Source organism: Lethenteron reissneri, unplaced genomic scaffold (genome assembly GCF_015708825.2).
Source record: "Lethenteron reissneri isolate LAM-NWPU_2019-01 unplaced genomic scaffold, ASM1570882v1 scaffold_213, whole genome shotgun sequence".
Taxonomy (NCBI): domain Eukaryota; kingdom Metazoa; phylum Chordata; class Hyperoartia; order Petromyzontiformes; family Petromyzontidae; genus Lethenteron; species Lethenteron reissneri.
This window is the reverse complement of record NW_026891735.1, coordinates 670120-694737: the sequence shown is the minus strand read 5'-3', so window position 1 is coordinate 694737 and position 24618 is coordinate 670120. Positions and strand designations below refer to the sequence as shown.

The 24618-nt window shown below is 49.2% G+C and overlaps 1 protein-coding gene across 1 annotated transcript; it reads right to left on the bottom strand.

Moving 5' to 3' along the window:
- Positions 1-982: 982 nt before the first annotated feature.
- Positions 983-22931, bottom strand: LOC133339718 (uncharacterized). The gene is made up of 7 exons (XM_061547871.1): positions 22928-22931; positions 19592-19969; positions 18338-18700; positions 13310-13549; positions 5947-6039; positions 2878-2951; positions 983-1562 (listed from the first exon to the last, which is right to left on the bottom strand). The coding sequence occupies exons 1-7, from the start codon at positions 22929-22931 to the stop codon at positions 1185-1187; spliced, it is 1530 nt and encodes a 509-aa protein (XP_061403855.1). The 3' UTR covers positions 983-1184.
- Between the last annotated feature and the right edge of the window lie 1687 nt (positions 22932-24618).

Sequence of the window (24618 nt, the reverse complement as noted above, 5' to 3'; positions counted from 1 at the left end):
CCAGGGCGAGCCGAACCCTGCCCGCGAGCCAAGCGAGACCGAGGCTCCCCGGGGCACCAGGCCGCAGTGCTGGGACTCCACCACGACCATTGTCAACCCCTAACCCCTCACACACTCATTCCCTCACACACTCCCCCACACACTCACTCATTCCCTCACACATTCACCCCCTAACCCCTCACACACACTCATTTCCTCACACATTCGCCACTCGGGTCGCCTCCTCGCTTGCTATCCACAGCGAGCGAGGAGGCGGCCATCTTTTGATGTGTGGATATACGTGGAATCTTTGTCTTATTTTTTTTGTATGTGCCCTAAAAAATGTTTCCACATTCATCGTCTCGAGCTGATAACAACTGTGAACATTCCTGCGAAAATCGCCGAAGGCTGCACTTCGACTCGACCGTCAACCATCATGAACGCGTTTGTAAGGACTGCCGACAGCGCCGACAATCGGCTCTGGGGGGCGGGGCTGGGCGCTTCTTCCTTGCTGCTTTTGAAGATCGTTCACTCCGCCTCCCTGTCGAGCCCCCCCCCCCCATCCTCTCTTGAAGCTTCATTCGTCCCCACCCCTCTCGGCCAACCCTTGTCCACCTCCACCCGAAGGTCGTCAATAATCGCCTCCACCCCCCCACTTTGCTCAAGAGCACAGAAGCATGGCCACCACATCTGCACCTCTCTGTTTGTGAGGAACGAAACAGGTGGGCTTCTCCACAAATCTGTCTTTTGCCTGATGAAGCTGGTTGTAATTACTGGCGAAACGCCATGCTCAGATTGCAAATGTTGTGGCTTGGCTCTCCAATACACCGGTGTGCTGTACTAGTATATTACATTATACTCTACACTATACACTAGTACTGTAATAGTGACGAGCTGGCCACGTTCTGTTTATGTGACAACCCTTACCAGTTGGCTGTGTCGGGTTGTGGCGGGTTTTTACAACACATTTTAATATTTATGCGATCTAACCCAAAAAAAACCCCTCAATTATGGTCGCCACCACCATCGAACCTTCGCTTCTCCGCCTTTTTGCGGTTTTGAACCTCTCCTCCGACCCCCTTTTGAACCTCGCCTCCCGACCAATCACTTTTCGAGCTTTGTGACCTTCACTCTGTAACATTCACCACCTTGCCCATCACCCGACCTTGACCTCCGTGACCTTTCCCCCTCCCCACCCAGTCACCCTAAACTTGACCATTGTGACCATTGCGACCTCCGCGCCCTCTGCGGTCCGTCGCCCCGACAACCACCCGGGCGTACTCGACGCGGTCAGAGTCGCCGTCAGCGCCGCGACCCGCTCCTCCACGTCCCGCATGAGGGGTTGGACCCGGGCCTCGGCGGTTCAGCGCCCACTGGTCGAGCGCCGCATAGGCGACGATGTCGCCGTCATCGCCGCCGTATCCGCCGCCGTCGCCCTGCAGCGAGGCGTAGATCACGTGGGAGGGGTCGCGGGAGCCGGGGCCGAGGTGACCGCGGGAGGATTGAGCAGCGCGAGAGGGGTTGAGGGCGTGGTCGTCGAGCGATGCGTAGGTCACCCCCTCCCCGTCCAAGTGGTCCCGCACCTGAAACAACGGATGGCGAGATGCAAACCTGAACACGCTTCGATGATTGTGACGATGATAATCAAGATGATGTTCGCAATCGGCCTTGAAACTGAGAGGCCTAGACCGACCAGTTTTACGCACATAACAACGCCTTAAAATGCGAACAGTACAAGTGTAGGACTCGTACTCATACGACAGCTTCTTGTTTTTCTTGTCTCTTTTATTCACGCATATAGTTCACACCTCCTCCTCGTCATCATTCTATGCCTCTCCGTTCGCTCCAATGCATAACCCGCCATCATCATCACTCCATGTCTCTCTGTTCGCTCGCTCCGCTCCGCAGCTTCGCTCGCTCTCTCTCCCTCTCCCCCAAGGTCCGTTACTCTGCTGCTACCCTACTCTGTACTTGCTCCGTCCACTGCTACCCTATCTGTATTCTCTCTATCCACTGCTACCGTATGCTGTATTCTCTCTATCCACTGATAACCTATCTGTATTCTCTCTATCCACTGCTAACCTATCCGTATTCTCTCTATCCACTGCTACCCTATCTGTATTCTCTCTGTCCACTCTTATGGTATCTATTCCTGCTCCCTGCTGCTCCGTCTCTGTCCCGGGCACCAACCACTCCAACTCCAACACCAACCAAGACTCCCGTCTCTCCGCCAGGCTGTGCCTTTTATCCCCACACCAATCAGTCCCAATCAATTAGCTCATGCCCCGCTTCGCTACTCGCCCCCAGGCCCCCAGCCCCACGTGACCATGTTATCGCCGCCAGCTCGGTGTCAGTCATCAGCCACTCACCCTCCTGACCAATCACCGGCCTGCGTCCTCAGTTACCCCTAACACCTGTGGCGTCTCTCAACGATCCCCCCCTTAATGGAACGACAACAACAACTGTATCCTCAGTTGCCCCCACTGTACGCTAATCGCTTGCCTAGCAACAGAACGCGTGGCGCGTGATATTTCAAGTCCTACACAAGTACAATTCAAATCCAAATGTCCTTTGATTATAATATTAATAGTGTATGCATTGAACAGTGCTGCGTAGGGCACCACCCTCCTCCTCTTCCAACCTCCGAGGGGTGGTCCCGCGCCTGAAACGACGGACAGCGGGGGTGCAATCCTAAGAATAATTTGATTATAAACATGAACAGTACAAGGACAATGCAACTCTAAACATCCTTCCATTACAATAATTGTAATTATGATGATTAATAAAATAATATTGTAGGCATTGCCCTTGAAACTGATTGGCCCACGCCAGAGACTACAGCAATCTCCTCCGTTCCAACGGGATCCTTGAGCTGATCTCAGCCCCCGCACTCTTTACCTCTTGTGGTCTCTTGCAGGAGGCGAGCGGCTGCTGTGGTGGCGGCGGGCGTGGCGGTGACGACATCCTCCGAGCTACAGGACAAATACAAAAATGCAATTGACGACGACGACAACAACAACAACAGCAGCATCATCGTCGTTGTCATTGATGTTGTTGTTTATCACAATAAGGGAAATTTAGAAAACGCAGTCGTCCTTCGGTGAACAACGGCTAGGATATGTTAACTACCTCGCCTGGTACGCATGAAATAAATGAGTTTAGTTTTAGTATGGGTCTTGATGAGTATGGGTCTCTGTGGGTCTCTATGAGCCTGGGTCTCTGTGGGTATCTATGAGTATGGGTCTCTGTGGGTTTCTATGATTATGGGTCTCTGTGGGTCTCTATGAGCCTCTATGAGTCAGGGTTTCTGTGGGTCTCTATGAGTCTCTATGAGTCTGGGTCTCTGTGGATCTCGTTAAGTCTGGGTCTCTATGAGTCTTCATGTGTCTGGGTCTCTGTGGGTCTCTATGAGTCTGGGTTTCTATTGCCGGGTCCAAGTCTGAACAAAAAGCCACACAGCTCAGTAGAGGGGGGGCCTTGCACCTGGATAATAAAAAATAAAAATGAGATCACACGGCCGTGGGTTATCGTGGAAAAAACATCGTGGAAAGGTTGGTACGTCACGTCCCCTTCCTTGCTGCCCAGTGACCACGGGGGTTCGTGTGTAGTGTGTCTAGTGTGTGTAGTGTGTGTGTGTAATGAGTGGGTGTAGTGTAGTGTGTAGTGTACTGCGTGTATTGTGTAGTGTGTGACCAGGAAACGCACCGGGCAGAAATTATCTCCCAAGCGAAATTATTTCAGTGTGCCGGGAAAGGTCCTGGCATGGATTATTCAACATCGCCTTGCTAGACACGCTGAGGAGAGGCTTGCAAAGCCTCAATGTGGTGTCAAGTCAGGGCGGCCTTGCACAAATGCCATATTTTATGTCCGTCTGCTACAGCAGAGTTGTGGGAATCCCAATAGGACCTACATCTCTGCTTTATTGACCTGGTTAAGGCCTATGATGCCATCAGTAGGCATGGGCTCTGGGTTGTTCTTCATGCTTTTGGAGTCCCTGACTCTGCTGACGATCATTAAGGACCTTCATGACGGTGGGCAGGCCCGGTTAAAACTACATGGACGGGAGTCAGAGCCTTTCCCTGTTTACCTTGGTGTGTGCGACAAGGATGTCCTCTGGCTCCAACATTATTTTACATATTTTTCGACCACGTAGTTCGAGAAGCCTTCCATGGTTGTACTGGAGGAATCTCCATCTGGTAGAGGTGCAATGGGAGGCTGATTTATGTCCGGGTGCGGTCAAGGGATGCCTCCGTTTTGGCAAACCATGTTACATATGCTGATGATGTGGTGATTGCTGCTCAGTCAGAGGAGCAATTGGAGGCGCTGCTGCTAGCCCCATCAAAAAGTGAGCACCTGCATGGATATTTTGTGCCATCAAAAACTCCACCCCATATACTCCCTATTGGTGAGGGTGCGGTTGTGATGAAAGTGGAGAGTTTTCCATACCTGGGCAGTTTGCTTATGACCAGCTCTGGTTTGAATTCAGTGGAGCGGCGTTATCTTCTCATTAGCTGCATAATGCTGTGTGGAAGCTACCTTGTCTATTGCTCCGCACTAAGCTTCAGGTCTTCTCGGCCACAGTCATATCCTCCATTCTCTATGCTTGCAAATTTGGATCCCCCTAATGAAACATCTTCGCCAGTTAGAATATTCTAGCTGGTCTGCCTACCAACCATCCTGGGTTTAACCAGGCTGGATTGTGGTAGATGCTCACATATCTTATAAAAATCTGGACAAAGTCCCATCGGTGAGCTCCTCTGGCAGGCAAGACTGCTTTGGCTGGGTTATGTAGCCCGCATGCCCAGCCACCGCATGCATAAACAGCTTTTGTTCGGCCAGATAGAGGGGAATAAACGGGAGCGCATGGGCTAGAGAAGAGATGGAGTGAGTGGTAAAAGAGGTTGCGGAGCTGAGTGGTGCCAGCGGTGTCAGGATCGGCCTCTGTGGTGGAGGAGGCTCGTAAAGGACGCTACTAGGCAATTGGAGGCAGTCGCCCTCCAACAACAACAGAGGGCAGAGGAGCGACGCTCAGAACAATGAGCGGAGTGCCGGTGGATAAAACACGTCAAGTTGGCACAGTAGGGGCCCAGGTAGTGCATCAGCCAGTCATCTCACTTAGTCAACACATGGCACCTGGGTTTGTCCCGTGACCTCCTTTCAGCAGGCGTTCGACACTTCACATGGCCTCAACGTGCACATAGCCTAGCACAATCGCCGTGGTGACGTCCCCGCCACTTAGAGGCGAATGGCGATTGTTGTTCTTGTTATAGCTATATGGTGTATAGGTGTGTAGTGTGTGTGGTGTGTGTGGTCTATAGGTGTGTAGTGTGTTTGTTTTTGGTATCTGTGTAGTGTATATGTGGTTGTGTGGTGTGTGTAGGTGTAGTTGTGTATATTGTGTGTGTAGTTGGAGTGTTAGTGTAGCGGTTGGCGCTATGCTGCACTATGACCTGATGTCCCGAGTTCGATTCCTGCTAACGGCCAACACCAGTGGACGATTATTTGAAACGGTTCTGGGCCTCCGCTAGGTCGACTCAGCCTCAAATGAGTACCTGGTGCGATGTAAAAACATCACCAGTGGGAAGACAAAGGCGTCCGGGGGCGGTGCTGGCCACTCACTTCCTCGTGTGCCGTGTCAACCTTTATAGGTGCTCGCTAACAGCATTTGCCCCAACAGTATGTTACAGGCTACACGGAGGGGTTGTTGTCTTTTTTGCTGTTTGTGTAGGTCTAGGTCAACTCAGCCTCAAATTAGTACCTGGTGCGGTGTGTAAACATCGCCACTGGGGGAGATAAAGGCAGCCAGGTACGGTTCTGGCCACCCTCCCTCCTCTGTGTATGCCACAGTGCCGGTAGCCTTCATAGGCGCTGCTGCTACTCGCTACAAACAGCACTTTCCCCTATCGCCTGTTACAGGTGACAAGGGGAGGGGGAAATCTTCGTCATTGTACCATCATAACTTCTCACCTTTTTGGCGGTGGTAAATGGTGAGGCACGTGATCGCGATGAGCATCAGGATGATGAGAACAGGGGACCAGTAGATGTAGTGCTGAGTACCTTCTATGAATACAAACAACATAATAATAATCATAGTATAATAATAGGTCACATCCTTTCTGGCAATAAAAGAGGAGTCGTGTGAATATGTTCAAACACCAATCAGAAACCTCGTGTCACTGCATTAACCACACGCGGTAAAGGTGGTGAACAAGCAAACAAACAACAAATAAGCTCTGCTAATTTATGATGCACTAGCGGGAAGTACCCGGCGTTACCTGGGAGAAATTATATTTCAAAACTTATATTAAAAACACAACATAGTAACTAGTAGTAAAACATAAAATGTTCATACACAAACACTAAGCTATTGTGAAAGCACGGCGTGCCGTTTTTCTATCCATTTTTCCATCAACAAATTTTTAAGAGGCTTGCAGAAGCCCAAAAAGTTAGAGAAAGTGGGGGTAAGTAGTTGATCTAAAAGGTTTCCGAAAATTGTCGACCCCACCTCCTAAAAAAATGTGTAGCCCCACGTAGGCATATATACCTACACATGCTACATACAACAGAGTAGTATCTAGTGATGATAATAGGTTTTCCCCTTTTTTCTGGCAACAAAACAGGTGTTGAGATGTTGAACTGAAATATTTTACGAGGAATCATGTCTGCATTAACCACAATACTTGTGGTCAGAATGCAAACAAAAAAACATACTCTGATAATATATGCATTGTCTTTGAAATGTATTGGTCCACACCAGAGACAGCTTTCTTTTGAGCCTAGTCCCAAACAATGTTAGACCAGAGGATGCCAACAGGCGTTTAGGACTAGGCTAAAAAAAAGCTGTCTCTGATGTGGAACCGACCGGGTCAGTGTTCGGACTTGGCCCAAAGGGTAGTTGCCGCGTATGTAGGTTCGTCCGCTGTTATCGGTATGATACAGGGGATAGAAATTAGGATGCTCATCAATACCGGTGCATCCGCGACCTTCATTTCCGAATTAATTCGTAACATATTGCCCCGAAAGTCTCGTACCCTGTGTCCCTTCGGGGTTCCGTGCTTTGCAGCAAACGGTGGCTCATTGGGCATTATTGGACAGATAATGGCAGAAGTGTCCATTAGAGATATCAAATTGACGGAACCAGTTCTTGTTTCGACGTCCCTTGCTGTTCCTTGCTTGCTTGGGACTGTTTTCCTGGGGAAGATGCCCCTGAAAATTGTAATAGATCAGGGATGTGTCGAGTTGCCATCGGGCCACCAGTTGGCCTTTTTTCCTTCGCCCACTCGATTGCATATGGCCTATGCTACAGTACAAGCACTTGCGAGCAATAACCGTAACGACTCCTCCCGGGGTGCAAATGCTAGTGCCCTTGCGGTTACGGAAGCCACTTGACCATAATGCGACTGCGGGAGGAATCCTACTAGGACCCTCACACAAAGCCGTTTATGGGTTGAAGTTAGTGGAAGCTCAGCCTCTGGTGTCCAATGACCAGGAACCGTTTATTCAGGTCCTCAATGCAGGGTTGGACACGTCAGTCATACAGCCGGGCACAGTGCTAGCCCACGTGTCGCCCGCGCTTTTCGAGGGGAAAATATTTGGTGGAGTGGGGGCTGCATCGGTTACAGAGCTGCAGCGGCATTCTGATGGATGTGCTCTGCTCTGAAAACCCAGAATTATCCGAGACTCAGAGGAAGACGCTTTTGTGTGAATTCTCTGACGTGTTTAGCAAGGGCAAATTCGACATCGTCCACACTACCCTTTTGAGTCACCACATCGATAAGGGCAATGCCATCCCCATCCGGCAGATTCCCTAACGGCTGAGCCCCCAAAAAAAGGACCACGTACGTCTTGCAGTTGATGAGATGTTGACCGCCGATATTATCTCACCATCCAATAGTCCATGGGGGGCCCTGATTGTTCCTGTTAAGAAGCAGGATGGTAGTTTGTGCTTCTGCGTCGACTTCCGCAAACTTAATAAAATTAATGTGGCTGACACGTACCCTCTCCCACGAATGGATGATTCCCTGGATGCTCTGGCAGGGACACATTTTTTTTCAACTCTTGACCTCCTATCGGGATTTTGGCAATTGCATCTGGATGAGTCTTCCAAGCCCAAGACCGCCTTTCACACACCACAAGGCTTATTTGAATTTAATTGGCTCCCGATGGGTCTTCACTCTGCTCCAGCTACGTTCCAGCAGCTGATAGAGCTCGTTCTAGCTGGCTTCCAGTGGGATTTGTGTCTAATATATCTTGATGATGTTATTGTTTTTAGCCGTACATTTAAGCAACATCTGGAATGGTTATGCGCTGTCTTTCCTAAAATGCATGCGGCAAACCTAAAATTTTAACCACAGACGTGTCATCTGTTTAAAAAATCAGTTCAGTACCTCGGCCACATTTTCAGTTAGTAAGGGATAGCGAGGGACCCTGACAAAACCGCGTGCGTGTGTTCATGGCCGACCCCCAAGTTGGTGGGTGAGGTGCTGAGTTTTATAGGATTTGCGTCCTATTACCACCGTTTTGTCGCCGGGGTTGCCACTACCACCAAGCCTCTCCACTCCCTGATGGCAAAGGGTCAGAAGTTTCATTGGGGGAAGGAGGAGGAGGCAGCATTTCTTGCGCTCCGGGATGGCCTGGTGAACGCCCCTCCCCTCCGATACCCAGATTTTTCTTTGCCGTTCGTCCTTGAAACGGACGCTAGCAACATCAGAATTGGCGCTGTTCTGTCTCAAGTCGTGAATGGCATGGAGAGCTTTGGAGCATTTGGCAGCAGAGTGCTGTCTCGGGCCGAGCAGCGATACTGCGTTACACGCTGGGCTCAGGGCACTGTAGGATGGCTGCCGAGGCCTTGCCCCTTCCCCTTGTGGCGTCGGTGGATCCCGACGGTCCCGATGCACGTGACGCCGCTATTGGTCTGGACCATGCAGAGTGGGGATGCCTCCAGGCGGAGGACGCTTCCCTGTTGAAACTGCGACGCCGTCTCAAGGGTGCCAAAGGGGGAGAAGATCGATGGGGGGTGTCCTCTGTTATCCTCAAAGGTGGGTTGCTGATGCGCTGGGATGGGGGGTTACGCCATTAAAATATTGTCGTGCCCACTGCCCTGCGGGGTAAAATCATTTGGGCAGTGCACGTGCGACTGCTGCACCTGGGTGTGCACAAGACGCTGGCCAAACTCGACTTTTTCTAGCCCGGTATGGCGGAGGATGTCGCTAACGTGTTGAAGGGGTGCGGAAACCACCATCTAAACCTTGTTGTCCACCTTTGCCATCCATTCGGGTCTCCCGTATAAATGAGCTGGTCACGCTTGATGTCCTCAGTCCATTTTTAACCACTCCCCGCGGGAATAAGTATTTACTAGTGGGCTTCGAATATTTTTCACGATGGCTGATGGCCTGGCCGCTTCCTAACCACAACCAGTCGGCAGTGGCTATCACTGAGGCATTCCTCGACGGTATGTGCTAAACAAGGGAGCCCCGGAGCATCTCCTGACCGATCAGGGTAAAACTTTTCTTCTAAATTGTTACGGGAAGTGTGCGATTTGTTGGGAATAAAAAAAATGCACATTGCCCTTCAGAGACTTTCGGAAGCACGCGAGGAAACAAGGGGAATTCGATTTTCCGCCAAAAGGCAAATGAGCGGCTGAGGGATCTCTTCCTTTCAGGACATAAGTGGGCTCCAAGTGACAGGTACCGGTGGACACGTTGCCCAAATTGTATAAACCTTGAAGGGGGTCTCAGTGTGTTCAAATTCGCTGGGTTGGACGAAGTTGGTTCATTCACCCATCACGCCTCAAACCTTTCATTGCGCCGCGTGAATTCATCACATAACCAGTACGCAAGGGCCGAGTGTCGGGTGTGTTGGGTGAGCTGTGGCGTGCACCCACTGAGGTTGGTCCTCAGGGGAGTTATGTGATCCTGCCCACAGGTTCCGAGCATTTAACACCCCCTGAACCGCAGCCTGGGCTGTGGGGGAGCCGTGGAGGTTGCGGTGGTTGGGGCGTATTTTCGGATCAGCGGGCTACAGCAGCTTCATGGGAAGGGACAGCCCCGGGTCTCGATCGCTTCGCCAGACGCTGCGGTTCCACCCCGGCTCGGCGCGCAGGGTCGAATTGTCACATCGGAGCGCGTTTACCTGCCCACTGACATTTCTGCCCGTGCCACCGCGCGCTACGACCACGACGACGAAGAAGAGGGAGGAATGACGGGGGGGGCCCAGGTGCAGCAAAGGCGAGTGCGGTGCCGCGAGTGCGTGAATAAGATCGGCGGCTTCGCTCATCCGGGCCCGTCCGCGAACGCAGCGAAACGGCAGCGCGGGGCACGCCGAGAAGTAGCCCAGACCCCTTCTCCTCCTCTCCCCTCCTCACCCTCCTTCATCGTCGCTGATACTTGTCTAACTCTTGTTCTCCTTCCTCCTCGGCGGTGGTTGTTGGCGCTCTGTAAACTTTTGCGAGGAGTTTTCCGCGTGAGCGATGCAATGGCCCGATGTTTGGTGAATATCCTCCGATAGACGTCGGGTTTTACGCGTGCCAGCGCGGCCAACACCCCCCCCCCCCCACTTCGTTTCGTTTGCCCACTTGTGTTCACCGGCGGCAGAGCGCCGACTGCTCCTCGTGAGGAGCTGTGCTAGTCAGAACATTTTCAAATTCACCCTGAGAAGCCCAGGGAGCTTATGCCCACCTCGCCTGGGAGCATGGCTACAAAGAATCATTCCAAGACTGTTCAGTTCTCGTGACCCCCACACACACTCCCACGACGTCGGTTGGTTGTCACACTCGTCAGTCGAATTGGTCATTGGCTTAACCTGGCCTTTATTGTGCTCATGGGTGTTGTTACACGTTGAGGGTGGGTGATGCTGGTGCAGGGGGGGGGGGGGGAGTTCCCGAAGTTGTGTGTTACCGCTCGTTTTTTTTTCTCTTTCTCTCTCTTCTATTGTGTCATTGCCCTATTGTTGTTTTCTGTCCCTCTGTTCCCTTCCCCCATTCATCACTGTGTAATGCGGGCATAAACGGCCTCGCGGATATGACGTCACGGGGGGAGGGGTTAGGTCTTAAGGGAGAGAACCGGAAGAGACGGGAGGAGAGTATGGGAATAGAGACAGGGTGAGGCCACGCAGGGCGGAGAGTGGAGAGTGGCGAGATCGCCACACAGTGAGACTCGGCACCGTCGGCCAGCGGTGACCGAGCAAGGGAGGAACGGGGAGCAGTGGTGGAGCTGCAGTGAGAGCAGCCGGAGGACTGCACAAGGGAACCTGCAGCGGAGCTGCATCGGAGCGGAGAAAGGCTACGGGAGCGACGGCAGCTGTCGAGCTGCCAAGCGGGGAGGCTCTGAGCGAGGGCCGTGTGGGACAAGTTGTAAGAACCCGAATAAAGAACAACGGAGACAGACACAGTGAAAGAGTCCTTTATTACAACTGTATATAGTGTAGAAATTGTACATAACCGTTGTTTATATGTATTTGTTGAGGCGCGCTGGGGGCTTTCTTCTGTTTTTAGGGGGGAGTTGACAGCCGGGATGCTGTTGGTGCAGTACCGGCCCTAGAGGGGCACGGTGGAGTGACATCGCCGGATGGCACCATGCTGTAAGTGCAGTGCCGGCCCTAGAGGGCATGGCACGTGTGTGCCGACCTAAGGGGACGGTCGTGTGAGGCCATGGCACTCTGGTTGATCCGGGAAGACACGTGACCAGTTTGAATGACAGGGGGGCCCCCAAGAGGAGGTTAGGAGGGTCACGTGATTCGAACCCAGGTTCTTCCTGACGGTTGTAGAAAGGGGGCATGGCCAAGGGCAGAGCAGGCCACACCAGAGAGAATATAAGCCGAGTCCCGAGAGGGATCTTCGTTTTCCATCCCGGGGAAGAAACCCTTGGTTTACGATCTCCGTTCTTCGAGTCTTCCAGCACGTGGACCCAGGCAGTGTGTTGTTGGTCGCCGGTCCAGAGTTAATAGTTACTTAGTAACCAGTGTAGGTGTAGTTAGCCAGGGTGGTCACCACCCTAGGTTGGGGTGGTGTGTTGAAAATAAATAAATGCACTGCCTCCAAGTTTAAGAGTGTGACTCAGTTGAACCCACTACAGTAGTATTTACTTACTGTAATAGTATCTTCTGAGCCCAGTAGCAGCTACTAACTGTATAGTAGTGTCTACTGACTGTAGCAGTAACTGCTGACCGTCGTAGTATCTACTGACCTTACAATAGTATCAACTGACTCTATAGTCGTATCTACTGACCTTACAATAGTACCAACTGACTCTATAGTATCTATCGACTGTAGTAGTATCTACTCACTGTATAGTAGTATCTGTCGACTCTATAGTAGTATCAACCAACTCTATAGTAGTAAATACTGACTCTAGGTAGTATCTGGATTCCTGCAGTCACGAAAGCTTCAAATCAAGAACGAACTTCACAAAGTGCCGTGGTGAGGACTAGTCCCGTGCAGAGTCCCCGGCCTTGCCTAGATTGCCGAGCCAGTCGAGCCCAGCTGGGGCTGGGCTGCTACCCCCCCCCCCCCTCTGCCTACTCTAAAGTAATAGTATCCAAGAACTATAGTAGTAGTATCTACCGACCCTATCGTAGTAAGTGAACACATTGGGGTGGGGAAGAGGAAATGACATAATTTACCTCAGCGTTGTGTATTTTTTTTTGCATTTTTAACGCGAATGAGAATTCCCCCCCCCCCCTCCCCCGATTGCGTGTGTGCATTGCTCGGGCCAACGACCATGAGTCAGCGTTCTCGTGCATGTGCAGATGCATGCTCTGGCTCCGCCCTGTGCTTATAAAATTAATAAATTGTTAATTTAACTGCTATAAAAGTTGACGGATGGGAAAAAGAAATCGCGATTTGTCGGTCAGGGGCTTAACACGTCGTACGTGAAGCCAGCAGTTTGTGAGTTAAATGCGTCACAAGTTGTTTCCACACACACAGATGGACAGACAATAAATGACTTTCATGGGTAAGATTGTCTTTGAAACTGATTGGTTTGGTGCGGTGTATAAACATCGCCACTGGAGAGACAAAGGCAGCCGGGCATGGTGCTGGCCAACCACCCCTCGTGTGCTGTGCCGGCCTTCATAGGTGCCTGCTAACAGCACTTGTCCCAACAGTCTGTTAGACGCTATACGGGGCATCTTTGACTTTGTGTGTGTGTAGGCGTGTGTGGGGCTGGGGTGCAGTGTCAGCAGTTAGTGCTGCCCCGCGCCACAAACCCGGCGGAGACCCGAGTTCGACCTCCCACTCACGACAAATAACGGGGCCGAAAATGTCGGACCGCTCCCTGCGTCTTCTCTTTCCCTCCTAGGCCGACTCAGCCTCGAACGGCCACGGTCTCCGTACCTGATAACGCTGTCGTCACCGTCACGATGTCGCTCCTCTCCGTCGTCGTATTTGCCCCGCCCACTTTGTTGTTGACCTCACAGGCGAACGCGTCACCGTGCCGCGCGTCGTGCAGGGTCCACGTCTCCGTGTGGACCCCGGTCTCTGTGAGGTTCCCCCCCGAGCTCTCGTCCCCCCTGAGCCACGAGTAGTAGATGGGAGGGGAGCCCTGGTGCACGACGCAGCGCAGATACAAGGAGCCTCCCACGTGCACCGCGGGGTCACGAGGAGAGACATCGGGCTTTGACACGGCAACTGAGACACAGACACACAGAGAGAGATGTGGAGATTACTAAGTGTTATAGTGTAGTCTATAGTGTAGTGTATAGTGTGGTGTATAGTAGTGTAGAGTGTAGTATATAGTAGTGTATAGTGTAGTGTACAGTAGTGTAGTGTATATAGTCGTGTATGTATAGTTTAATGGGTGGTGTTGTGTATTGTGCAGTGTAGTGTATAGTATAGTATTGAAGGATGTTCAGTGTATAGTGTGGTACAAGAAAAGTAGTGTATTATGTAGTAAATAGTGTGTATTGTAGTGTAGTGTGTAATGTAGTGAATAGTGTAGTTCATAGCAGTGTAGTGTATAGTGTATAGTAGTGTAGGGTATAATAGTGTATATTCAAGTTTAAAGAAGTGTAGTATATGTTGCAGTATGTAGAGTCGTGTGTAATGTAGTGTATAGTAGTGCAGGGTATATTAGTGCGTATTGTAGTATAAATAAGTGTTGTATATGTTGTAGTATGTAGTGTATACGTAGTGTCGTGTGTAATGTAGTGTATAGTGTAGTGTATGATGAAATTCTCTTCCACCAAACGAAGCCAACCGTGCTAATCGGAGATTAGCACGGTTGGCTTCGTTTGGTGCTAATCGGGTGAAGCACAACAAACCAATCATTCTCTCACTCACCCACTCACTCGCCCACTCACTCACTCGCTCGCTCACTCACTCACCCACTCACTCACTCACCGACTCACTCACCCACTCGCTCACTCACTCATCCACTCACTCGCTCACTCACTCACTCGCTCACTCACGCACTCACTCACTCACGCACCCACTCGCTCACTCACTCACTCGCTCGCTCACTCACTCACTCACCCACTCACTCACTCACCGACTCACTCACCCACTCGCTCACTCACTCACTCACTCGCTCGCTCACTCACTCACCCACTCACGCACTCACTCACCGACTCACTCACCCACTCGCTCACTCACTCATCTACTCGCTCACTCACTCACTCACTCGCTCACTCACCCACTCACACCCCCACTCACCAACAGTGACAGTAACCTCACCATGGCGCCTGTGCTAGGGCAGGTGCACTTTGAGACCACGTGAAGTGCCTAAGGCTCGCTGACAGGAGGTCATAAGACAAACCCAGCCGGTGCCATTGATTGACTGACTGGCATATGAACCACTCGTACCCCCTTCTTAGTCAACTTGCTGATTTTAGCTGCCTGGCGCTCTGCTTGATGTTGTGAGCGTCGCTCCTCTGCCCTCTGTTGTTCCTGGAGGGCGACTGCCTCCAACTGCGTAGTAGCAAGGTCCTTCACGAGCCTCCTACACAGAGGCCGACATTGACACCGCTGGTACCAGTCATCAGCAAGTCCACTCAGCTCCACATCCTCTCATAACGCATCAGTCCATCTCTTCTCTATACGTTGTCGTGCACGTTTAGCCCCCTCTATCTGGATGAACAAAAGCTGCTTGGGTGTGTGGTGGCTGGGCATGCGGGCTACATGACCCAGCCACCACAACCTTGCCTGTTGGAGGAGCTCACTGACGGGAATGTGCCAAATCGTTAATGGATTTGTGAGCTGCTCACACAATCCAGCCTGGTTAAACTCAGGATTAATCGTTTGTACACACGCCTGAAAGTTTCTCACTGACACAGAAGATCCAGTCGAGGGGTCCACATTTGGGTAGCATAGAGAAGGGGGGGGGGGGGGTGACCGTGGCCGAGAAGACCTGAAGATTAGTGTGGAGCTACAGACCAGGTAGCTTCCACTCAGCGTTACGCAACCGATGAAAAGATAATGCCGCTCGACTGATTCAGAGTGTGACCTCTGCTGTCAAACCATAGCCGGTCACGAGAAAACTGTCCAGTATGGGAAACACTCCATTCCCTCCACAACTGTCCCATCACCAATTGGGAGATGTGGGGGTGGAGTATCTGATGGTACACAATACCCAGGCAGGTGCTTAGTTTTGGTGGGGCAGATGGTAAGGCCCCACCTCTTGGTGGCTTGCTCTAGGTTCAGCAGCAGCACCTCAAACTCTTCCTCTGAGTGAGTAGCAATTACTAGATCATTGGTATACGTAACACGGTTGACCAATAGGGAGCAATTCATTGACCACACCCGGGCATCTGTACCAGATGGAAATTCCTACCGTACAGCCATCGAAGGCTTGGCGACCTACGGGGTCAAAATAAATGTGAAATAATGTGGGAGCCATTGGACATCTCTGTCGCACCCCAAGGTGATTAGTGAATGGCTCCGACTCCTGGCCATGTAGTTTTATCATGAAAGTACTTAATGATCATGAGCAGAGAGTCAGGGACTCCATAAGCACGAAGAACAACCCAGAGCCCAGGCCTAGCGATGGAACAACAGGCCCTGACCAGATCAATAAAGCAGAGATGTAGGTCTTGTTGGAATTCCATACACCTCTGCTGTAGTAGATGGACAGAAAATAAGGCATCTGTGCAGAACCCCTTTCCTGAAACCAGATTTGGGCTCCACAAGCCTTTCCTCAGCGTGCCTAGCAAGGCGATGTTGAATAATCCTTGCCAGGACCATTCCCGGCACACTGAGGAATTTTTACAGTCTGTGCGGTCCCCCTTCTAAAAGAGGGGGACCACCAGATTATCTTTCCAATTCTGCTGAACCCGTCCCATGGTCCTGACTGTTATAATGATGTAATGTAGGGCAGTCTGTGCACAAACGCCACCCTCCCTCAGCATTTCGTTTGGAAAATCATCTTCGCCCAGTGCCTTTCCTGGTCTCAGACTTTGGATTGCCTTCAATACTTCCTCAACAGATGGCACCTCAGCCAGCCACTCACAGGGGGGTAACTACTTCTTACAATATTTGAGGCACCGTAGCCTCAGTAGGGTCATCCCCACTTTGCTTCGTAATGTTTTCCAAATCTTCAAACCTATTCCTGGGGGTCTGAGATTGGATCAACGTTCGTTTGCTTAATTATGGTGATTGGTGAGGTACTTATTTGATGGAATTAAATATCAATTTGTGACCGCGGGCCACTAAAGGCAGAATCCATCTCCTCAGCAACCCGTGACCACCAACCATCCTTGCAGTGCCTCATGGCTCTCCGAACCTCCGAGTGGAGGCTGCAGTAGGCCTCCTCATTCTCTGATGTGGGATGCTGTGGACGATGAGAGTGGGCCTGTCGCTTTTTATCAGCCAGCCTGAACACCTCATCTGTCAGCCAGGGTCTCTGGGGAGGTCTGGACCGTGAAACCCAATGCAGCCATTGCAGCTGCATGAGCCACAGTCCTAAATCTTGTCCATTTCCCCACAACATCCGGCGAAGTGGGGGATCGATGCCAACCCCAGCTTCAAGCGATGATGACATTATTGCTTGCAACTTCCATCACCTAGCTGAGACCAGGCCACTATGGGCTTGAATGGGGTACTGGGTGTACACCCACCACTAAAGTGGAAGAATGGCAGGCACATCTTACAGATGACAAGTCGATGGTCAGTGGGACGATCGGCTCCACGGTAGGGATTTTCTTCCAATCACTCCAAACCAGGTCCCAGCATAATGACCATCTTGTGCATGTTGTTACCCAACAGGATGACTCTATCCCGAGGGGGCACTTTAGCTTGGACCTGTGACAGGAGGTCAAAGAAGGCATTTGACTCATTGGCCTTGCCTGCATCCCTCCATTGATGTTCATCATCGGTTGGGGCTTAAGTAACCACGACCACCACTCCTCACCTCTGGTTAATGGGAAGGCGAGCCCAAAGAAGCAGGGGGGCTGACAGCTTCCCACACCTCACCGCCACGCTCCCGCACCCCCTTCATCTATTTGTTCAGAAGAAGAACCACTCAATGTTGTTTGGCAGTCTCCTGCCCCGAGTAGAGGACTGTTCATCCCTCATCGTGGCAGCAACCAGAGCCAGTCCACCAGACCTCCTGAATACCAAAGCGATCCAGGCGGTACCGGTCCAGCTCCCGACAGAGGAGTGGCAGCCTCTCCTCTGCAGTGAGCCTTTGCACATTCCATGTAGCCACCCGCAGTGGCTTTTTGTTGTTTCTGGAGGAACCCTGAAGGTAAGGATTCAGTCTCCTCGCTAAACCAGATCGGGGTTGGCCAGGAGACGTCACAGATGCCTGTTCCCCCGGGGCATCCGGCACAAGCTTAGTTGGATATGTTTCACGTGGTTTTGTGGTTATTAAATTGAAGGTGGTGGGGCTACCAGCCCATCGCACCCGTCCACTCTAACACACCCACTCACCTACTCACACACACCCACTCAACTCACACACACACCCACACAACACACTCAACTCACACACACCCCCACTCAACTCACACATAGCCACTAATCTACTCACACAGCCACTCAGCTACTCACACACACACACTTAATACGCAACAATAACCACCATTCCCCACTAAGTGGCGCTTGTGCCAGGCTATATGCTCTTTGAAGCCATGTGAAGTGTCGATCACCCGCTGGCAGGAGGTCATGGTACAGAGGACTGGCTGATGCAACACCTGTGCCCCCTACTGTGCCAACTTACTGTATTTTATCCACCGGGCACTCTGCTCGTTGTTCTGAGCATCTCTCCTTTGTCTTTCATTTTAGCTAGAGGGGGACTGCCTCCAACTGCCCAATAGCGAACTTCACACTCACACACCCACATACTCACAGACCTACTCAACACACTCACATACACACACCCACACACTCACAGAGCTACTCAACACACACACTCACACACCCACTTACCTTCATTGATATTCACATGCTCGGTCCATGACACATTAAAGGCGCTGCCCTTGTACTCCCACCAAAGCGAGATCATGAACTCTTCCGCGTCCTCCCGTGTGAGCCCCTTCAACTCGACTGACTGCAGGACTGCTTTAGATTCCGTCACCACCGCCACTCTGTCCACGTAGCCAGCCTCCGGCCTGAGACCTGAGTTGTGATCCCAGGTCAGGATCCTCACTGGCTCTGCCCATGCTCTGTCAACCTTTCTGGGATGCTGGAGGGAGATGTTTAGGAGGCGGCAGTCGGCAGGGGGCTTGGTCAGAGTGAAGGACAGGGAGCCACCGACCACCGCCCGCGACTTGGAGAAGTTCACCAGGCAGGCTGTGAGGAGGTGGTCGAAGAAGATGTTGTAGAGAGAGAGGGAGAGAGAGCGAGCGCAGGGTGGACATAAGGGAGAGAAAAATACGCATCCTTGGGGCAATGTAAACATTCAGACAGCTGACGATCGCCATGTCAGACAACTTGGGCTTCGAGCGAATCTGCCACTAGTGTTTTTTTTTCTTTATATTTTTTCCGCATACAAATGCAGGAACAACAGGAATTCACCAGCTGGATACACAGCAAACCAATTCACACCTGTCAACCCCTTATCAGTGCTGCCTACATTATTACAGACCATTTCAGACCTTAATGGTCACGCTGTGCCCCAAATAAATCTCAAAGTTCATCTCAGAAAGTCCCATCCCAAGGGATAAACACAAACAAATAAACAAACATTGTTTTTGTTTTGCCCGTATTGAAATGCCATATGGAACTGAACTGAAAACTAAATATCCCCTGCACAACAATACGGGGTAAACCGAATGTATCGACAGCAATACATTGGCCGGCACAAGAATGTCTCCCGTGGACTGCGATCTGTCGACGAGGCCAAACGGAATCGATCGTTCCACGTGGCGTGTTGCATTTCGCCCCCTTTTTTTACTTCCTCCCTTCCTTCCATCTCCACGATGCGATGAGATAGCATCGGATACGGAGTCGTCACTAGACGAGTGACCGTGGTGGTGGCAGAAGTGGTGGTGACATGGGGGCAGCCAGTCCTCCTCCCCCCTGCTCCTACTTCCCCCTCGTCTCCTCCTAACATCGACCACCACCACCACCTCGTCCCATCTCCTCCCACCTCCTCCACAACAGACAAACAGTCTGCATCTCTGCGCTGCTACGGAATCTCAGCGGGTGCGCCGCTCACTATGCCCAGGCGGGATGACTCACGGTTGAGCACAGTCAGAAAGACGTTCTCGCTATCCGTCCACTCGTAGGTCTCGTGCCTCCAGGCGACCTTGACCTCGTAAATGCCATCGTCCTCCATCCTCAGCTCCCGCAGTCGGAGCCACGCTGTGCCACCTCCATCGCTCCCCAGGTCGTTTCCCGGGCTCAGGTCCACCCTACCCCGGTACTGAACCGAGCTCTCGGACGGTGTCCAGCGTCGGGTGGAGGCGTCGTAGGTGGCCATGCGGTCGTCCCTGCCACTCCGGAACCACGCTGCTGTGGTGACCTCGCAGCCTCGAGGGGCAGAGATGCGGGCATTGAAGAAAATGGTCGAGCCCACGGTGGCTTTGATGTGAACCTGGGATACCTCGATATGGCAACCTGTAACGGACACATGGGGTGGGGGTGGTGGTTGGGAGTGGGTGGTGGGTGTGGGTAGGTAGGTGTGGGTGAGTGTGTGTGTGGGAATGTCGGTGTGGGTGGGTGTGGGGGTGGAAAGGCGGTGTGAGGTGATGGAGCAGAGACAGGAAAACACGGTGCTCTAGAGGAGATGTTAACTGCTTCGCCTGGTATGCAGAAGGTCGTGGGTTCGATTCTGAACCCTGACCGATGCCTGCTATGTATTTGGCGACATGTTAACTACCTCGCCTGGTATACAGGAGGTCGTGGTTTCGATCCTGGTCCCTAACGCCCATGGTGGCCAGGAGATGTTAACTACCTCGCCTGAATGAACGTTTCATCCGTTTATTTTTCTTACAAGTACAACTTACAGTGGATCATTGATAATTATCTGGCAGCGCACGATTATCCAGCTGCTTCCAACATTATCCAGTGGTGGTCCCGGGCCGATCTGGCGAAACCGGCAAAACCAACCTGAAGCCAGTTACCAGTCCAGCTATCGGCACCACGTGCATGTGGAAAAACAAAATAGCTACGCTTTCATCTTCTTGGTTCTTTCGGTAAAGTCACGTAGAAGGGAAGTAATAAAATAATAAAAATAAAACATAATAAAATAATTCTCACGATGTTTCGGCCACAACGCAAGCAGCCGTCCTCAGGTGAAAACCAGGTTTGTCGGGGAGACAGCGTCTGAATGAAACAGCACACGAGCTTAGAGCATATATATAAGCTGGGTTGGGAGGGGGGGAAAGGGCGCTTCGACAAAAGAATTTGCATATCAAGAGGAATTTAGCATATTTATGGGAAATGCAGGAATGTGATTAGTACTACATATGCCCGTGCATTATGCAGGATTAGCAGCATCCAAGGGAGGGGATATGGGAAATGCAGGTATGTGAATAGTACTAATTATGCCCGTGCATTATGCAGGATTAGCAGCATCCAAGGGAGGGGATATGGGAAATACAGGTATGTGAATAGTACTAATTCAGCATCAAAGGGAGGGGGTAGGGGCAGCATTAATAAAGGGAAGGAGTGTTAATAGTATGTAGCTGCAGTAACTAAAACCAACACGTAAACAACTAAAGTATAAACTACATAGTATCATCAGCATACTAACTATACTCTACAATAAGCTGAGTTACCAACAGTAAGTAATACATTACAATTCTACGTCGTAAAAATTATATAATATGCTTCCATCTAAACTTTATTCTCTTATATTACACGAGTCTACACCGTACTATATACTGCCATAGACAAACCCAACATTAAATTACATACTGTATTGCTATAAACCACCCTTTACCTTATCCATTGTAATATTACAATATGTATTATTATACCCACCCTAATGTATATCACACTGCTGTATATTCACTATACAATTACGATACTATATATTACTTTGTACACTGTATTAAGCATATAAATGTTATACTATTTGTTATTATACACTGTACCATTGACCGGACGGCTGCTTGCGTTGTGGCCGAAACGTCGTGAGAATTATTTTATTATGTTTTATTTGTATTATTTTATTACTTCCCATCTACGTGACTTTACCGAAAGAACCAAGCAGATGAATCCCTGCAGTCACGAAAGCTTTAAATCGAAAAAAGGCTACGCTTTCTTTCAGTGTCAAATGTATATATATGGTACAATATACACTACATACAACTTAAACAATTAAAATACTGCACGTACAGGGGCTGCTTCTACTTACGAACATTAAACTAACAAACTTTCAGAGATACGAACAAACCTGTCCCATATGTCCAGTTGCAGCTGTTCAGACCAAGAGTCGTAAGTACAACCGCAGCGCAATGAATGGCGGTGGTGGGATATAGATCTGCTGAAAATGAAGAACCAGTGGCATCTACATCTACAAAATATGAAGAACCAGTGTCATCTACATCAACAAAATATGACGAACCAGTGGCATCTATATCTACAAAATATGACGAACCAGTGGCATCTAGATCTACAAAACATCAAGAACCAGTGGTGTCTACATCTACAAAACATCAAGAACCAGTGGCATCGACATCCCCAGACCATGAAGGAGCAGTGGAATCTACATCTGCAGAACATCAAGAACCAGTGGCATCTACATCTGCAGAACGTGAAGAACCAGAGGCATCTACATCTGCAGAACATGAAGAACCAGTGGGATCTACATCTGCAGAACATGACGAACCCGTGGCATCTACATCTGCAGAACGTGAAGAACCAGTGGCATCTACATGTACCTAACGTGAAGAACCAGTGGCATTTCCATCTGCAAAACATGAAGAACCAGAGGCATCTACGTCTGCAGAACATGAAGAACCAGTGGCATCTACATCTGCAGAACATGAAGAACCAGAGGCATCTACATCTGCAGATCATGAAGAACCAGTGGCATCTACATCTACAGAACATGAAGAACCAGTGGCATCTGCATCTTCAGAACATGAAGAACAAGTGGGATCTACATCTGCAGAACATGAAGAACCAGTGGCATCTACATCTGCAGAACATGAAGAACCAGTGGCATCTACATGTACATAACGTGATGAACCCGTGGCATCTACATCTGCACAACATAAAGAACCAGTGGCATCTACATCTGCAGAACGTGAAGAACCAGTGGCATTTCCATCTGCAGAAGATGAAGAACCAGTGGCATCTCTATCTGCAGAATATGAAGAACCAGTGGCATCTACATCAGTAGAACATGAAGAAGCATTGGCATCTACATCTGCAGAACTTGAAGAACCAGTTGCATCTACATCTATAGAAGATTATGCAACATTTAAAGCAATTCTCCGTGTTCAGTGTACAACACGTTTGGAATCGACAAGAGGAAAGTTGGACTTACGATCAAATCAACTTACGAACAAACATCTGGAACATAACTAGTTCGTAAGTAGAGAAGTACCTGTATTTATGCCTCACCCATGATGCAGGGTCTTCGAGACTGGAGTGGTATGTACTATGTACGGTACACAGTAAATACAGTAACTCTTTTTTACTGGAGGATATTTTTTTGCGTCAATGTGTACGTTTTTTGCTGTAAATTGTACATTGTAAACAACATTTGAAACACTAAAAAAAAATACTCGCACACACTACACCTTAAAAATATTTGTGAAATGGTAAGGCTGGGAACGCATCTTCATAGGACTAATTTGAGACTTTTTCACTATACAACTTTTAATATACAAAATTATATCGTCTTTCCGTTATCATTGTTAATTGTCCGTGTTAGACAATATGCATGGTAAGTTATGAAGTGGTTAGAGTGTGAAATGGTAAGTTACCAATGCTGGGAACGCATCCTCACCGGACTGTTAGAAGTTGATCACTATACGATGTTTCAATATACAAACTACTTCGTATATCGAGTTATTACTTTTAATTGTCTTACTTTAAAATATGTAATGGTAAGTAATGCAGAGTTTGTAGTGTAAACTGTTTCGTTAATTAGGTTGGGAACGCATCCTCATGAGACTAACATTATAAGTTGCTCACTATACAACTTCTCAATATACAAATAACTACTCCCTATATAGATGTATTGATGTAAATTATGTTGGTTTACAAGATGAATGGTAAGTTATGAAGTGTTAACAGTGTGACAGGATAAGTTACGAAGAGAGGGAATACATCCTCATAGGACTATTGTTATAAGTTACTCATTTTAAGACTTTTCAAAACAGTAATAACTACTTCATATATCGAGGTATCAATGTAAATAGTTTTTTTTAAATATATGATTGGTGTGTTATGCATTGTTTATATTGTTAAATGATATGTTACGAATGTCATAAACGCATCCTCACAAGACTAACGTTATAAGATGTAACTTCGACTTTACATATCGAGTTATTCTTGTTAATTGTCTTTATTTACAATATGCAATGATAAGTTATGAAGTGGTTATAGTATGAAATGGTAAGCTACAAAGGTTCGGAACGCATCCTCACAAGACTAATGCTATAAATTACTCAATATACGACGTTTCAATACAAGAACAACGACTTTTCATAATGAGTTATTACTGTTTATTGTCTTTGTTAGACAATATTAATGGTAAGTTATGGAGTGGTTGTAGTGTAAAATGGTAAATTACTAAGTCTGGGAACGTCTCCTTACAGGATTAATGTTACGAGTTACTCACTATACGTTGTTTCAAGGTAAGAACAACGAATTTGCATATCGAATTATTACTGTTAATTTTCTTTATTTTCAATATGCAATGGTACGTTATTAAGTGTTTATAGTGTTAAATGTTACGTAACGAAGGCTGGGAACGCATTCTCACTCGAATAATGTTATAAAGTACTCACTATACGACGTTTCAAAATACGTTAAACACCGTTCAGAAATGCATCCACTTGATGTAATGTGGCAACTTATACAGTAAATATATTTAAGATACAGCGTTGTGGGATGGCAATCAGTATGAATTACTCAGCAATATCCAATTAAATGATAATATTTAACTATTATAATATTATTTCACAATGGGACCTCTTTTGTAGAATATAGTAGTGTATTGCATAGTATAGTGTAGTGTATAGTGTATTCTAGTATAGTGTATAGTAGTTTAGTGTATCGTGTTGTGTGTAGTGTGAAGTGTATAT

Excerpts from the sequence above, each read along its gene's own strand:
- LOC133339718 (XM_061547871.1), bottom strand. Across the intron at positions 18,701-19,591 it reads CTTTCTGACTGTGCTCAACC|CCTGCCTGGTGAACTTCTCC; the intron begins GTGAGTCATCCC and ends ACCTCCTCACAG. Across the intron at positions 1,563-2,877 it reads CCTGCAAGAGACCACAAGAG|GTGCGGGACCACTTGGACGG; the intron begins GTAAAGAGTGCG and ends CCGTTGTTTCAG.